At 50.2% G+C, this 15,134-nt stretch overlaps 1 protein-coding gene, 1 long non-coding RNA gene and 1 pseudogene across 3 annotated transcripts in view; 1 reads left to right on the top strand and 2 right to left on the bottom strand.

Annotated features, from left to right (window-relative positions):
• The window catches only part of MAPKAPK2 (MAPK activated protein kinase 2), a 48,830-nt gene extending 37,441 nt beyond the window's left edge, over positions 1-11,389 (bottom strand). For both annotated transcript variants that reach the window (XM_045396092.2, XM_015450223.3), the window contains exon 1: positions 10,772-11,389. In XM_045396092.2, coding sequence (XP_045252027.1) covers positions 10,772-11,056 — 285 coding nt within the window. In that variant the 5' untranslated portion in view covers positions 11,057-11,389. The remainder of the gene's footprint in view (positions 1-10,771) is intronic.
• On the top strand, positions 376-10,449 carry LOC123574495 (uncharacterized; annotated as a pseudogene).
• A 151-nt stretch (positions 11,390-11,540) lies between the features above and the next one.
• Positions 11,541-13,255, bottom strand: LOC141409854 (uncharacterized). Its single transcript, XR_012432411.1, has 3 exons — positions 12,958-13,255; positions 12,619-12,775; positions 11,541-11,760 (listed from the first exon to the last, which is right to left on the bottom strand). It is a non-coding gene; the product is annotated as an uncharacterized lncRNA (long non-coding RNA).
• Between the last annotated feature and the right edge of the window lie 1,879 nt (positions 13,256-15,134).

Here is a 15,134-nt window from a genome sequence, read left to right as displayed (position 1 = left end):
ACATGATCATAGCTCACTGTAACCATGACTTCCTGGGCTCAAGTGATCCTCCCACCTCAGCCTCCTAAGTAGCTGAGACTATGGGTATGTGCCACCACCGCTGGCTAATTTTTTTAATTTTTTGTAGAGATGGGGTCTTGCTATGTTGCCCAGGCTGATATCGAACTCCTGAGTTCAAAAGATCCTCCCACTTGTCCTCCCAAAGCACTGAGATTACAGGTGTGAGCCACCATGCCTGGCCTGTTTTTCAATGAGGACAGTCACTACATGAAAATAAGAGCATACAAAAATAATGAAGATGTGGGTTTTCAAGGAATTTACAATCCAATCCGATATCTAAAGAGGTGCCTTGAGTTCCTGTGCGGAATCTGGAAACAACATGCAGAAATGGCACCTTGAAAGGGGAAGGAAAAGAAGAAAGGTCATCAGCCTCAGAGCTCAGGTAGCTGAAGGAGAGAATGTATTTGGTGTCTGCCATATCTTTGCATCCTTCAATGACACTTTTGTCCATGTCACTGATCTTTCTGGCAAAGAAATCATCTGCCGTGCGACTGGTGGGATGAAGGTGAAGACAGGCTGAGATGAATCCTCACCACATGCTGCTCTGTTGGCTGCCCGGGATGTGGCCCAGAGCTGGGTATCACTGCCCTACACATCAAACTCCGAGCCATAGGAGGAAGTAGAACCAAGACCCCTGGACCTGGGGCGCAGGTGGCCCTCAGGGCTCTTGCCCGCCCGGTTATCAAGATCGGACAGATTGAGGACGTCACCCCCAACCCCTCTGACAACACCCACAGGAAAGGGGGTTGCCGTGGTCACTGCCTGTGCACAGGACTCCTCAAATACTTTCCATTAACAAACTGCCTTCCTGTTAAAGAGAGAGAGAGAGAGATGCCTTGCACATGGAGAAATGCACTTAAACAGAGAAATAAAAGGTAAGAGTGTATCACCAAGTTTGATGGAGAAGAATGGGAAGACCCGCTTGTGGTGTGAAAGGTTCTGGAAAAGCAGCATCTGTGCAGGGTGGAATAGGTAGATATAGACAGGACGGGGGACGGGCATGGTACAGAGAAGACACAGATGGATAGATGCTAAGGTGTGGGGGTGGAAAGCACAGTTCTGTTAAAGAAACAACATATATAAGCCACTTAAGCCGGGGAGAAAAAAAAAGCACGTGTTCCAAAAAAAAAAAAAACAGATTGGGGCCAGATCTGGGAAGGATTTGGATATCTCATGTATTCTGCAGGCAAAGAGACCCACTGAAGGGCTTAAGCTAGGAAGCTACATGATCAGGGCTGGCCTCCAGGCAAACTAATCCCCCACTGCACACCAAAGAATCATGGGGGCAAGACCTTCCTTCCATAGCTGAGGGTTCTCAGAGTTAGCCACATGTTTCAACCACCCATCCCACCCCCTACTACTCTCTATTCCTTCCCTCTCTGGTTACATCTCAAACCTAATTTCCTTTTAAAGCATCCAAGCCCAGGTAGCCAAATCAAATGCATAAAGTTAGCCGAGTTTGAGACCCAGGAGAGGGGGCACTGCCACCCTTCCTCCTCCTCTCTGTGAGCACAGGTCCCTAGAGCACATCAGGGGAAGAGAACACAAAGGGTATGAAGTCACTAAGAGTCCCAGGTGGGCTCTGCTAGAAAGGACATGAGGACATGATGCTCGTGAGCCTGGCAGTCAGAGGGAATGACAGCACTTGGCATGTCTGCAAGCGCAAGCATTTCCAAGGCAGGTTACTACGTATGCTCATTTTCTCCCTGTGGCCTCCCCATCTGCCAGAGATCTGGGTGCCTGTAAGGATGGAGAAGGCATGGGATGACCCCTCGCTGGGCTGTCCAGCTCAGCTGTGCAGCCAGGCTGCTCTGAGCTGCAGGGCACATGCAGCCTCCTCATCAAGCCACTTGCATTCCTAGGATGCTCCAAGTTCCAGACATATGGCCTTTAGTGTCCAGGACTCTCCCCGCAGGACCCTTTGAGCTCTGCAGAAGCCAAGCATGATGAGCAACCTGCAGATTCCTCACTCAGAGAGGCTGCCCTTCTCCAGCTCCTGTGTAAGCCTGGCCTTTAGAATCCTACTAACCTTCTTCTAGGAATCACAGAAGCCAAGGAAGGCAGTTGGGATAGGGAAAGACAGAGGATATGGCTATTCTGAGGACAGGGGCTCCTTCTGTCAGAGTTAAAAATAAACACTTAGCAACTATAACCAACTCTTCCCCGGCACAGGCCAATGGGCCCTGGCAGATTAATCTTCCCTTGCAGAGGAAATGAGGCCCCGGGGAGAGTGGGAGAAGGAGGCCATGGACACATGGTCAGAGGATGTAACTCTAGCTGAAGGCAGAGGGTTCCTCAAGTCCTATGTCTTGGTTGCCATTACCATCACTCTCCACCATACACCCCTTCCCCCAAATAAACCGTAATTCCCGAAAGCAGACATAGAGCCCTCCTAGGTCACGATTAGTATCAACACCTGTCTAGGGATTAGAAAAAAAACATAAAGAATAGTAACGCCATGCTGAAGAACAGAATGCCAATGTCACACTCTGCCCAGTATCTCTCAGCTAAGCAGATATTCTAGCTACCTGAGCTCCTTTCCTCATCTTGCTCCACAAGTCTCCAGGATCTCTGGGGAGCAGAGGAAGAGGCCACACCTCCATGGACACACATCAATACTGCAGTCAAGAGGTAGAAGAAACCCATGCACTTGGTGATATTCTGCACGTGGCTGAGCTGGGAGGGCCAGAGGTGCCATGGCCTGACTCAGGAAGGAGGTACTGAGAGCCAGGGCCCAGTTATTCTTGGAAGCTGACAAGATGACGTCACACTTTTGAACGTGGTAGCCCCAAGCCTCACAATGCGGGTGGAGAATATAACGTAGCAACAGGGCAGGAGTACATGGTAGGTAGCATGCTCAGTGACAGGGCAGTCAGGGTGAAGGCCTGGGGCAGACTATGCCCACATGGGGCTGTCCTAGCATCCCTAGGTAACTCTGGCAGAGAAGCCTGCTTGGAGGTAAAACTGGAGGAAGCCAGGTCTGGAGGTGAGCACAGTAGAAGGTCTGATCCACTCTGATGAGCTTGGTCACTCTCCTTTTTGTCTAACCCTTTCCCTACTGGGAAATAAGCAGGACAGCTTCACAGAGCTTTCATACACACAAATTCTAGGCACCTGGAGACATAAAAACCATAGTGCATCTCCCAGCACTCAGAAGAGTTAGCCCCAAATCACCTACCAAGCTCAGGCTAGAAGAGAAAGGGGTAAGCAGGGAGAACATCAGCAACAAGTGAGAGAAACAGGTCAGCAGTGTGGCAGGAAGCACTGGGACAGCTAACAGGGCCTGGCTGTGAGGGGAGACTGCAGCAGTGGCAGGTTTATTTTTAGCTGTTGGGCAGAGGGGCTGAGTAACAGTTCTGGGCCCTGGGCAGGAGGCCAGGCTACTAAGGTCTGGTGTGTGCTGAGAGCCCCCTAACAATATGGATCATTAAAATGGCAGCAAACGATCAACTCAATCATCTCCCTGTAGACAAGCAAGAGGATAAGGAGCCCCGCAGGAGGACGAAGGGGGAGGAGTCGGCAAGGGGACAGTCAGTAGATCTCCTATTCAGCCCCTTCCCTTGGAGAGATTTCACGTTTGCTTCTGGTTCAAAAGAATCTTCATGGAGATGAGCCAGAGAGAAGGCATCAACTGTACAGCTCCCTCAGCTCCCTCATATGCTCTGAAACAGAAAAGGCTTCCATCGGGCGGCCACTGGCTTCCGCCTCTGGCCACCACTCTTCACCTCTCAGATGAGTCCAGGATGGACAGTGGCCACAGAGAAGCTTGGAAATGTCCCTCAAGAATAAGATGCCCTTTCATATGACCCTTTTGGAGAGCTCAGGTTCCCAGCAGAATGAGCACACAGCTTGGCTAGTCTTGGAGGAGAACACCAGATACAAATATGGGCTGACCTTGGCACCCTGTCCCAGCTCATTCTGGCACACAGAGGTGTTTACTGATCAGAGAATAAAGACCCCAAGAACCTTTCACTGCCAGAGGCCCAGCCCAACTTTATATCTCCTTCTACTGTGGTTTTCTTCCTCCTCCCACCAAACCTGATGACCCAGCACAGAGGACCCCACAGTCCAAACCTCCAGGGCTGAAACAGCTGCTCTAGCCTTGCATGGGCAGGAAGAGGAGGAAGAACAGACATCACCAGGCAACCCCTTTTCTTCCTGCTTCCTTGGATTCCTGATATCTCTTCTTACTCAGGCCTGTCTCAGGGGCTGAGGGTCACCTGAATATAAATCCTAATTTCCTCATCAGCTCTGGGAATCAGTCCCCAACTCTAAACTCAGAACCACCCCTAATCCATAACTATACCTTTGGTGAATTAGAAAAAGGCACTCCTTTGAAAGAACCCAGCCACACACAAAGACAAAGTCGAGAAAGGGGACAGTGGCTAGACTTCAGCCCTCCCTTAGTTCCTCAACCAGATCCCTGTGCACAGGGCACAGGCTGCACCAGCAATCACAGTGGCCTTCGAATGCCCCATGACTTGAAATGAGAAAGGAATCTCAAGTAGGGAATACAGTTCCTCATCTCTACTTTGCACCACCACTACACCATGATTCTTCTGATTTTAAGGAAAGAGAAGATGCACACCCTGCTAAATTATGTAGTCTATCCTCTCTGCCGAGTCACCAGTTAGAACACTTTCTAAGTCTTCATACAAGAGAAGGAGCAGCTGGTCAGTGACGATTACTCATTAACTGAACACAGGCTGCCCTGGAGCCCGGCATTAAGCCTACGAAAGGGCATCTATGCTGACCCAAATACTGCTGATGGTCAGACCCGGAGCAAGTCAGCAAGCTATCCTGCCTGCCCTCCGCCTCTGGCCTGCAGCACCACCTTCTACTGCCTCACCCTGCCAGTGTTCAAGAAGCTGCTCGAGCCGACCCTCTATGCAATGAGCCCTGGCAAGTTTAGCCGACCTGTTCAAGGTCATGTAACTTGTTAGCAGCATACAAACACTAGAACCTTTCTATTTATGTATGTACTTATTTTTGCTTTCTTATCTAGCACATACCCCATGGTAACAAGCTCATCTCTACATATCTGTATCTATATATATCTTAAAATACAAAATATCAGTATTTTCCTAAAAACTAGAAAAGGTACACAGCAATCTGATTTGGGTTCTATAACTGCCACACATGATCACACTGTCCAGTAGCACGGCCCTTTCTCTTCACCAGTGCCCCCTTTTACAAGGTGACCTATGTGGAAAGATCCTAGCTGATGCGTTAGTGGAGCTCAGTTTTGCTCCACCAGGTCTGCAGTCTTCTAGCAACCAAAAACCAAAGGAGCCCAGACCAAGAGCAGGTCCCAAGGAACCAGGTCTCAAGATGTGGCTTGGATGCCAACACCATGTAAGACCTTGGACATGCCACTGAACCTTTCTGCACTGGCCCAGCTTCTTCCTCAGTGATGTGCAAGGAATCAAGAAAGATGGCGAGGGAGTGTGGGTTCTAAGTTACTATGAAGTGTGGGTCGCTTTGCCACTGGGCCTCAAACCATTACCAAGAAAAGCTGCAGTCCCTGCAAAGAACAACTCTTCTCTGCCCATCCACCTCCCTCCAGGACGCAGAACCATCTGGAAAGATACAGTGCAGGGGAAAGAGGGGGAAAAGAGACCTCACATGACCTTCGGCAGGGCCTGAAGTAGAGGAAAGGTAGGAGAATAGAGTGAATCCTGCACCACAGACATCACGCCACCAGGAAGAACCCCAGCTTAAAGCATGGCAAGGCTGCTTGGGAACTGGGCAATGGCTCAGATGCAGACGACTATGCCCTGCTCTTCCCCATCTTGGCTGACATTCCTCTTGGCACCCACTCAGCACACCCCTGGGCTCTGGGTAATGGGAGCTTTGGCCCCTCCCCTAGCCCAAGGATTAAGTTTGCCTCCAGCAATTCTGAGGCTGGACTCTTCCAGGCCCTCCTCCCAATCCCTTGTACCTGCTTCATAAGAAAAATCATCAACTGTGGATGGCCCAATCCCTCAGGTCCTAAGTAGTAGAAACGTCACAGGTCCCAACACCTTCCTCCTCCCACAAAGGGGTTCTTTTGTTTCCTAGACACCCACCAATATTTGGCCCTAAGGCCCAGGGACTGCTTTTCTCTCCCTTCCTCTCAGCCACTGATCCCATATCTTAGCTGGAGATGGTCTCCAAGCTCAGTCAAAGCCCAGAACTCACAAGTGAAAAAGGACAATGAGCCAACCCGGCTTCGAACCTGCCTCAGCGGATACCAAGAGCCCTGCTGCAGGAGCCAGGGTCCAGGGCTAGGGCCAGGAAGGACAGGATCTCTGAAACCAGAAACCTGACCCTTCCCTCACAATTCTGCAAGCCCAACCTCAATGATCCCTAACCTTTTTGACACCTTCATGCCCCTCAAAAACTTTAAAGCCTGCTTTGACACAAGATGAGTTAGCTTCAATTTCGAGCCACCAACCCCTGACCGCTCTGACCTCCTGTTCCTCTCCTCAGTTCTAGCCAGGCCAACATCACCACACCTCTCACAGACTTGCTTACTCCTCAGAGGCACAGCCGTGTCCCACTGACGCCAGCTGGAGCCTCCCTTAGCTCCCAGAGTCACCACAGATTCCCCTCTTTCAAAGTTCCTCTATCCCAGCCACATGATTTAGCTCCCAGACCAGCAAAGTCTAGGAGAACTTTCTGCAAGTATGAAAATGTTCTTCTGCACTGTTCAATTCAATAGCCATTAGCTACATGTTTACTGAACACTTGAAGTGTGGCTAGCAACTGATTTTTCAAATTTAATTTAGTTTAATCCATTCATGTTAATTAATTTTAATTTAATTAGTCATGTGAGGGTAGTGGCTACCAAATTGGACAGTGCAGCCCTAGCCTACATGTGTTAATTTCACCTTCTCTAAATAGGTTTCTTGACTCAAAATTTTACAGGCCAGTTTTTACATGTGTGTCCTCCATGCAACTAAGCTTATGACAGATACGCAGCAAACTGTTACCTATCTGTAACCATATTGCATATAAAAGAAGCAGCTTGGTCAATGAAATTTTCCTAACCTTGTGACTCCTCCAGCAAACTCCAGTTTGGGACACTGCCTCTCACCTAGCCACACTACCTGTCTTGCCCTCCACAGGTACACAGTATGAGGTGTGCTGGAAAGGAGATGGTGCCTGTACTGTGAGGATGTGGGAGCTCTGGCATTTCCCTCCAACAGCATCCAGAACAATCATGAGAGGCTCTAATCATCTCCCCTTCACCAGAACAAAGGAAGTCACATCGCAGTGGCACTTCCACGACGACGTAGGGAGAGAGGACTGCTGGAGAAAGGAAAGAAAAAGAAACTACAGGACCTTGTTTTCTCTAATCCACGCAATGGAAAGATACACAGAGATAAGTTACGACAACATTCTATAAAGCAGCAACATACCTCACCTAATCAGAGTTGCACAGCAAAGAAGAACAACGATACGGTCTTTAATTAAATTTGTTGAGCTAACACCTAAGGGTCACCATGACACAGTGAAGTAGCAAGCAGCTGAGGAACCCTCCCGGGGAATACAACTAATTAATACACAAGTGGGTTGAGACTAGGTGTCCTTATCAAAGAAATAATAGAATTCCCATGTTCTTGTACAAAAAACAATAAGTAAGGTGTCTATCAAATACTCTCTTAAAAAGGGGAGGGAGTGGTTAAAAAAATGCATAGAGCTACTGTTGAAGTTCCCCTCCAACTTTGGGGACTGTGCTCGAGGGCGGGGGGGCAGGGGGGCAAATACCCACCCATCCCCCTTCGCTGACCTCCTCTCCTGTCAGTCAGGGCCTGAGGTGACAGAACAGCTCCTCAGGCTGGAGGCACCCTGGAGCAGCAGCTGGCCATGTCCCTGAGCCTGTGGCTCAGTTAGGAAGTAAGTGGCAAGAAGCCTGAGATTGGGAGTCAGGCAACCTGGGTTCCAATCCTGCCTCTGCCAAGTGAATGGCTATGGTACGTTGAGCAAGTCACTCCCTCACTCTAGGCCTTGGTTTTCTCTTCTGCAAAAGGAGGGGGCTGGACAAAATGACCTCTCAAGTCCCTTGCAACTCTGACTGGAAGCATGACTCAGAACTTAGCAAAAGCAGCCAGGAGAGATGGTGAGGTAAGGTCAAAGCACCCACCAAAAGCATTTAAATGGGAGCTCTCTGAGGTGGAGGGAGAGAAGCAGCAGGGTGAGCTGGGACTGTTTTTCAAACGCTGATTTCACTTAACAGGGCTAAGAGGTCACCAGACTACAGGCAAGGAGAAGAGCATCTAAGCACCTGCCAGCTGCCATCAACTCTCAGAGCTGCAACATAGCAGACTTCTGAACCCCAGCAGAGGCTGGGCTGCTGCCCTCCAGCTCTGCCCTAGCCCCCAGCATTGGCCTCTGCACACTGCAGAATAGAGGTCTCCTCCCCTTTTCTCAGGCACCTTCCCAAGGGAGTAATCCCTCCTGACCCACTCCATCTTCCTCTCCTGCTTTATGATCATGAGACTTCTGGTTTTGAAAACCATTTCACTACTCAGCATCTGAGGTTAATCAAAATTCAAGATCTAGAAATCTCTTTGGTGTGTGTCTCTGGAACAGGGTTCTTTGAACCAGATTCCCCTCACAGCTGTAATTATGTCTCAGCCAATATTTGGATATGGAAGTGCTGTTAACACTGCTGTCAGACTCCAAATGCCTTGTCTCTCCTTTATTCCTCCATTATTACGTTTTAACACAAAGATGTGTGTGGGAAATCCACAATTTAACAGTTGAGTCAACTTAAAAGATCTGGGAGCAGGCTGCCTGTCAAAACAGACTGACTTCACTCTTCACCCACTTCTAACCTGAGAGGGATAAACTATAAGTGTTATCTAACACACTGCTGGATTTTTCCTTCCAAAACTATTCAAAGTAGAAAAATATCTAAACCTCTATCCCATTAGTTACAAGAGAAATCTGAATTGCCACTCAAAAGCATTTTACAGGATGATTTTGTGCATGTGTCTATTACACAGAATACAGAGCAGAAGCTGGGAGCTTTTGTTCTGAAGTCTTTACATAATCTTCCAAATATCCAAGAAAATGAACAGCCAGTGTTCCCAAACTACTAATGGGTGAAGGCAGATGGTGTCTCAGAGGGGACAGCAAACGCTCCTGTAAAGACCGTCTGTCACTTCCTCAATGATACAGGTTAACTGTGGTCAAACTGTATTCACCCAACTCCAGTCCCCAAGGTCATGGAGTTGGGTGAATGGTCAATCCAAACAATTTCTCCTCCTCCTTTCCCTTCAGTTATGAGTAGGGAAAGAGAAGTCTAAGGCACAAATATTGAAGTGTTGAAGATACTTATTCCCTCTCCAACAGCCAACATTAAACAACAACCGAGATCCCACAACAAGAACTTACAGCAGAAACCACAGAACTCTGACAGGGTTGGGTATGAGAGCAGCAGGAAAATAATTCTAGAGGCCTCAAAATCTAGAAATGGAACATGCTTGCTCTGTACAACTTCGAAGTACTGGTGTTTTTCAAAACATCTGATTGTATATTCCAATAGTTCCACCCATACCTCATTTCTGAGTTTTGTATTTGATAACTGAAATACAGCTCGCTATGGGGGCTGATGGGGAAGAGAAAAATACAACACAGGAAGTATTTTTCTCCTCCTCCAATCATTGAGACACCCCAGGGGAAACAAACCTGAAATGTCACCTTTAGAGATTGGTTTGACCTGAAACCCCTGTGAGAGGAAAACCTTGTTGGTGTCCCTGCAAGACCGGCTCACACTTCACTGGGGACCCACCCATCTCCTGAGACCTCCCACTCCATTCTGTTTAACTTCTGAAGTCGATTTTCTCACTTGAATCCTTATTCTCCCCACCACCACACCCCTTAAAGAAAGAAAAGGGATGGGCTTCCCCGGCTCAAGGATAATGTTTCCTCAGACTGCCCATCACCGCGCGAGTCCAGGACAGCAAGTGGCCCTCTCCGGGAGTCGGAATCAGCACGGGTCCGGCCGCGGGTTACAGACTCAGTTCACAATCATCAGCCGGGCCGCGGACACCGCCGGCCTCTCCCCGGAGCCGCCCCGCGCGGGGGTGGGACGGGGCCAGCTCCGGGATCCAAACAATCCCGCCCCCGCAGCCGGGGGACGCCCAGGACCCTGCCTCAGCACACCTCCTGGCTGGCGCGCCCCAAGGCGGCCCGGATGCCCTCCCGAGGCTCGGGGAAGTGAAATCACACATTCCGGCTCCCAAATAAGGAGCGAGGCTAAATAAACCTCTGCGATCCGACTTCTCCAAACCAACCGACCAACCGGCTCAATGAGTAATGGGCCTTTTGTGCCCGCAGAGAGAGAAAAAGGAGGGAGGAGAGGACGGGGAACCACCCCCCCCAAAATCACTTCCTTGAGATGGAGTGAAATTAGCAGAAGTCCCGAGGCCAACCGTTCCGACTCGGCTGGATTCCGCTCAAACCCCAAAATGGCAGGGTCCCCTGAGTCCCCGGAGCGGGTTCCAGGGCTCCCGCCCGGGAGCGGCCGGAAGCGGTCAGGGTGGCGAGGGCGCTGGGACCCGCCGCCCGCCCCGCACTCGGCACCCCCGGCCCGGCCGCCCCGCCCCGCCGCGGCCACCCCTCCGCCAGCGCCGCGACCCAGGCCGGGACGGGAACCCGACGCTGGGGAGCTCCAGGGCCGGGACCGGCCCCGCCTCCCCTCCCCGGGCCCCAGACCTACTTTGAGGGCGAATTTCTCCTGGGTCCTCTTGTTGAAGATCTGCAAAACTTTCCCGTTGATGCCCAGCCCCAGGACCTGGCTGGTGACCTTGTAGTCATCGATGATGGCGTTCTTCTTGATCTGCAGGCCGGACTTGACATGGAACTGCGGGAACTGCTGCGGGGGCGGCGGCGGCGGCTGCGCCGGGGGGTGCGGCGGGGCAGGGGCAGGGGCGGGGGGCTGCGGCGGCGGGGCCGGGGCGGGGAAGGGCACCGGCGGGCTCTGGCCCTGGGAGTTGGACAGCATGGTGCCCGGGGGCTCGGGGATACGGGCGAGGGTGCCCGCGGCCGCCCCCTCCTCCGGCTCCGGGCCCCCTCCCCGCCGCCCCCCGACCGGCTGCGAAGTTCGCTCCGAGCTGGAGCCGGCTTCCCCGACCCGGCCCGGCTCCAGGCTCGGCGGGTCGCGGGGCTCCGTGGGTCCCGCCGCTCGCCACTGGCGCCCACCGGCCGGGCGCCCTCCCTCCCTCCCTCCTTCCCCCCGGGGGCCTGGCGCTCTGGGGACCGCGGGGCGGCGGGGGCCCGGCCGGGGGGAAGCGGCCGCGCGACAAAGTACCCAGCCCCGGGCCGGCGGCCGCGTCACAGCCTCGTCTGCGTCCGGGGCCGGTCCTTAAAGGGGAGGGGCGGGGGGCGTGGCCTGGGGAGGCGTGGTGTGGGGGAAGGGCGGTCCTTAAAGGGGAGGACGCCCGGTGCCGGGAGCTGGGAGGATCGCGGAGTAGTCTGGGGGCTGCTGCCTGGGGGACAAGGAGCGAGGACGAGGAAATCCTAGTTCTTAACCAAGGCCATGCAAAGGGAGAGGGGAGGCGTGTCAAAGGAGCTGCTTAATTCAGATGGAAAATCCACTCCTCTCCAATTGTCTGGGCCTCTCAGCGTCAGCGAAATTGGGAGAAGGGTGTATTTCCAAGGAGAGGGATGGCTCGTAGGTGTCCAGCTAGATGAGACCTCGCGGGGGAGCTGGAATCGTCCCAGGAAAAGGTGTGAGCCAAAGGCGGGCGTATTAAATATTTCCCTAACTTCAACATTTTCCTCTGAGGTTTTTTGCATCTCTTTTCTCATTAATTTATTGTTTTTCAGTAAAGACGTATTATTGTGTCAGGAGCACTTTACTAATTATACCTTTGAACATGTTTTCATGTAAAAAAACTAAAAAGGATACAGGGTGGCAAGAGGATGGGTTGAGATTTGGGCCGCCATAATTCCCGCCATCCTTTGCCACGGATTGGCTGCGTGAGGCTGAGCAAGCCTTGCACCTCTCTCTCCGTGGGAAGAACAGTGAGAGTTTTTCAAAGGTTGTGGGCAGAGTCAGAGGAGATAATGAAACTGAAGGGGAGGCCCTGGGGAATGGCTTCTGATTTCCGATGTGGAAAAATTAATCCGTAAGAAGTGGGTTAGCCCCGTGTATCTCAGGAAAAGCCCAGGGATCTAGCTGGACCCTGCATAGAAGCTGCCAGGAGGCCTCCACACACATTCTAATGGGGTTCGAGATGACCAAGTGCATCCCTGCTGACCTCCTCCCACCTCTGACTGACAGAACAGTTGAGAAATGGCAGGCGACCCAGACAGGTGAACACAAAACCTCAGCTTAAGTCTTGGTGAGGCCAGTTAGAGAATGAGGCTTGACCTATGGCCACACATTCCCCCTGAGAGGTCCCCCAAAACTCCAGAAAGAAGACAGCACCTCCGGAAGGGGCCCTTGGGGATAGAACTTAGGTAGGTAAGGCACAAGTGCCAATGTCTCTTCCCTCATTCACCTTTCCCAGAAGATGCTTGTGGAGGCAGGAATGAGGGGGAGGAGTGAGGGGCGGGACTTACCCTCCCAACGCTGTCCTTTCCTGGGGCAGGCAGGGCTCTGTGGACCAAGGAGAGACATGGTTTCCCGGACACGAACATTTGCTCTTCTCAAGCAGCATCTGCTTAGCGCCATGTACAAGGTGCCATGCTGAGCCCTGCAGCGGTGGATGGTGTTAATCTGGTGGGGAAGAAGACAGATACCAGTGGCACAGAGAGGATGGCAGACACCTTCCTAGGAGCCCAAAGCACAGGGATTCTCTTCTGTCTGTAGCAGCTAGCAGCTTCCTCCCGAGTCTACAGGATAGATATGGTTAGACAGCTCCCCGGATTCCCTTGACTCTTCAAAGACAAAGACACTACCTAAGGCCAAGGGGATGGGAAAACATCTTCACTCCAACACTTCTATAGCACTGCTGTCATCTCCCGGAAGCACACACAGGAGATGCCCAAGGACAAGAGGAACACAGAGGTGGGAAGGTGGAAGGCTCCAACTGCTCAGGCTCTGGTCTGGGGCTGCTCTGGAATCTGAGTTGGTCTTTTTTCTATTTGCAGAGTCACTGGAGGCTCCCTATGGCTTGGTGTTGAGGTATCACCTGTTTTTCTCCACAAAGCTAGAGAGTAACTTCTTTCTGCCTTTTCAGAGGCAACAAGGCACAGCGGTAAGATGACAGGATCTAGAGACAAATGAGCTGAAGTCAAGGCTGTCCTCCAGCTGGGTTACCTTGAGCAAGACATGTAACATCTCTCAGTATCTGAAAAAGAATAGAGAAAAACAATAAAATCTACTTTCAGGGCTGAGAGAGAATAAAATGAAATAGTAATTATGAGAACACATCCTAAAGCATAAACTATAAATTATCATTAAATATTAAATATCACCATTATTTGGACATTGTTGGCTTGCTCCTCTGCTCTGTGCCCACGGCCTACAGATCTATTCCTGATATCAAAGCCGCTTTCCTACCAAGCTGGAGCTCTGGGGAGATAGTGAAGCCCTATGACCTAGGAATAACAGGACAACTGAATTCCCACCTGAGAGTCCTCCCAAAGTTGCAAGAGCCAAATAGGCCTAGGGGGCACACAGGGACTCTGAGGGTACATACATAGTGGATAGAGATTATATGAACTGTGCACACAGCACCAGAAAACACACACATATATGAACACAACACATAAGCACAGCATGCCATGTAATAGAATAAACGCCTAGTGGATGAATAATTGAGGAGTGAGATGTGCTAAATGCAGAAGCACTGGACAAGAGATCCTGAGTCTTAAGTTCCATTCTGATACTGTCTCACTATGTAACCTCATGAGAGCCCCTTGCTCCCTCAGTTCCTTCCTTCTCATCTATAAAATAGTGACAATAACATCTGCCTTGCCTACTTTGTAGGGCTTGTGCAAGGATAAAATAAAATACCCACAGGAAGCAGTCCAAAGTCCTATTTGTGTAACACCAGGCTCTCAGCTATCTGTAATGAACTACTTAATAAACAGTTTTTATGGATGTGTAAAAGCACTTCAAAACTTGAAAGTATATGCAAATAGAAAGTCCTATTTTTGTCTACTATTAATATGCAAACACATATGCCATACAATATAGCACACACAAAGACAATTTAAGGACCTCAGGTACATAGAAATGGATTAATTATAATCCTTGATTCATGACACACTCTCGTCATTGGATCATTGATCCATGCAGCTCCACTTTTATTGTTAGTTAATAATTATTTTTAATAATGCAGTAAGCACCTGTGAATCCACTACCCAAAATAAAAACTAGAACTTCAACAATTATGTACATCTAACTAGATGATTCCTCCACCCACACTCCCCCAACTCCTCCATTTCCCTGGCCCAAGACCCCATCATCCTGAGTCCTATATTCATCTTTCCCTTGCTTTCCTTTTTATATAGTTTTATTTCATGAAGGCATGTTCAAATGTATCATAAAAGATGAAACTCAAATCATCTTAAAAGGGAGGTGGCCAAGGGTGACTTTAGCAGCAAGACCAGGTTAAAATAAGAAAATGCCTTGTCATAGTTTCAAAGTATTCCTCACCTTCTTATGATGCTGCTGCTGCTGCTGCTGCTGATGATGATGATGATGATAATGTTTGTCGAGTGCTTCCTGAGTGCCCAACACTGTGCTCATCCCTCTACCTGCATTGTCTCATTTAAATCTCATGACAATCCGTGGCCGAGATTGCTAGCTGGGTGGGCTAATACCTTTTTTTCCTCTCTTTGACAGTAAAGAGCCCCCCATATTTAGCTAAGCACAAGACTGCCTGGAATAAAAATTACATTTCCCACTTGTCCAGCCTCCATTACAGCCAGTTACCTTCATAAGATTAAGTTATAACCAATGACTTGTAAATGGAAGTGGTTTATGGAAAGAGGTAGGTCCTTCTTCTCCTTCTCTTTTTTCTTTCCTACTGGCTGGAATAAAAATTTCACAGCTGGAGCCATCTTGGATTGTGAAGTGGAGGTTACAGGTTGAGGAAGACAGAACAAAAGGACAGAAGGAGTCTGTA

The sequence above is a fragment of the Macaca fascicularis genome, chromosome 1, assembly GCF_037993035.2.
Source record: "Macaca fascicularis isolate 582-1 chromosome 1, T2T-MFA8v1.1".
Lineage (NCBI taxonomy): Eukaryota > Metazoa > Chordata > Mammalia > Primates > Cercopithecidae > Macaca > Macaca fascicularis.
This window is presented reverse-complemented; position numbering and strand designations above follow the sequence as displayed.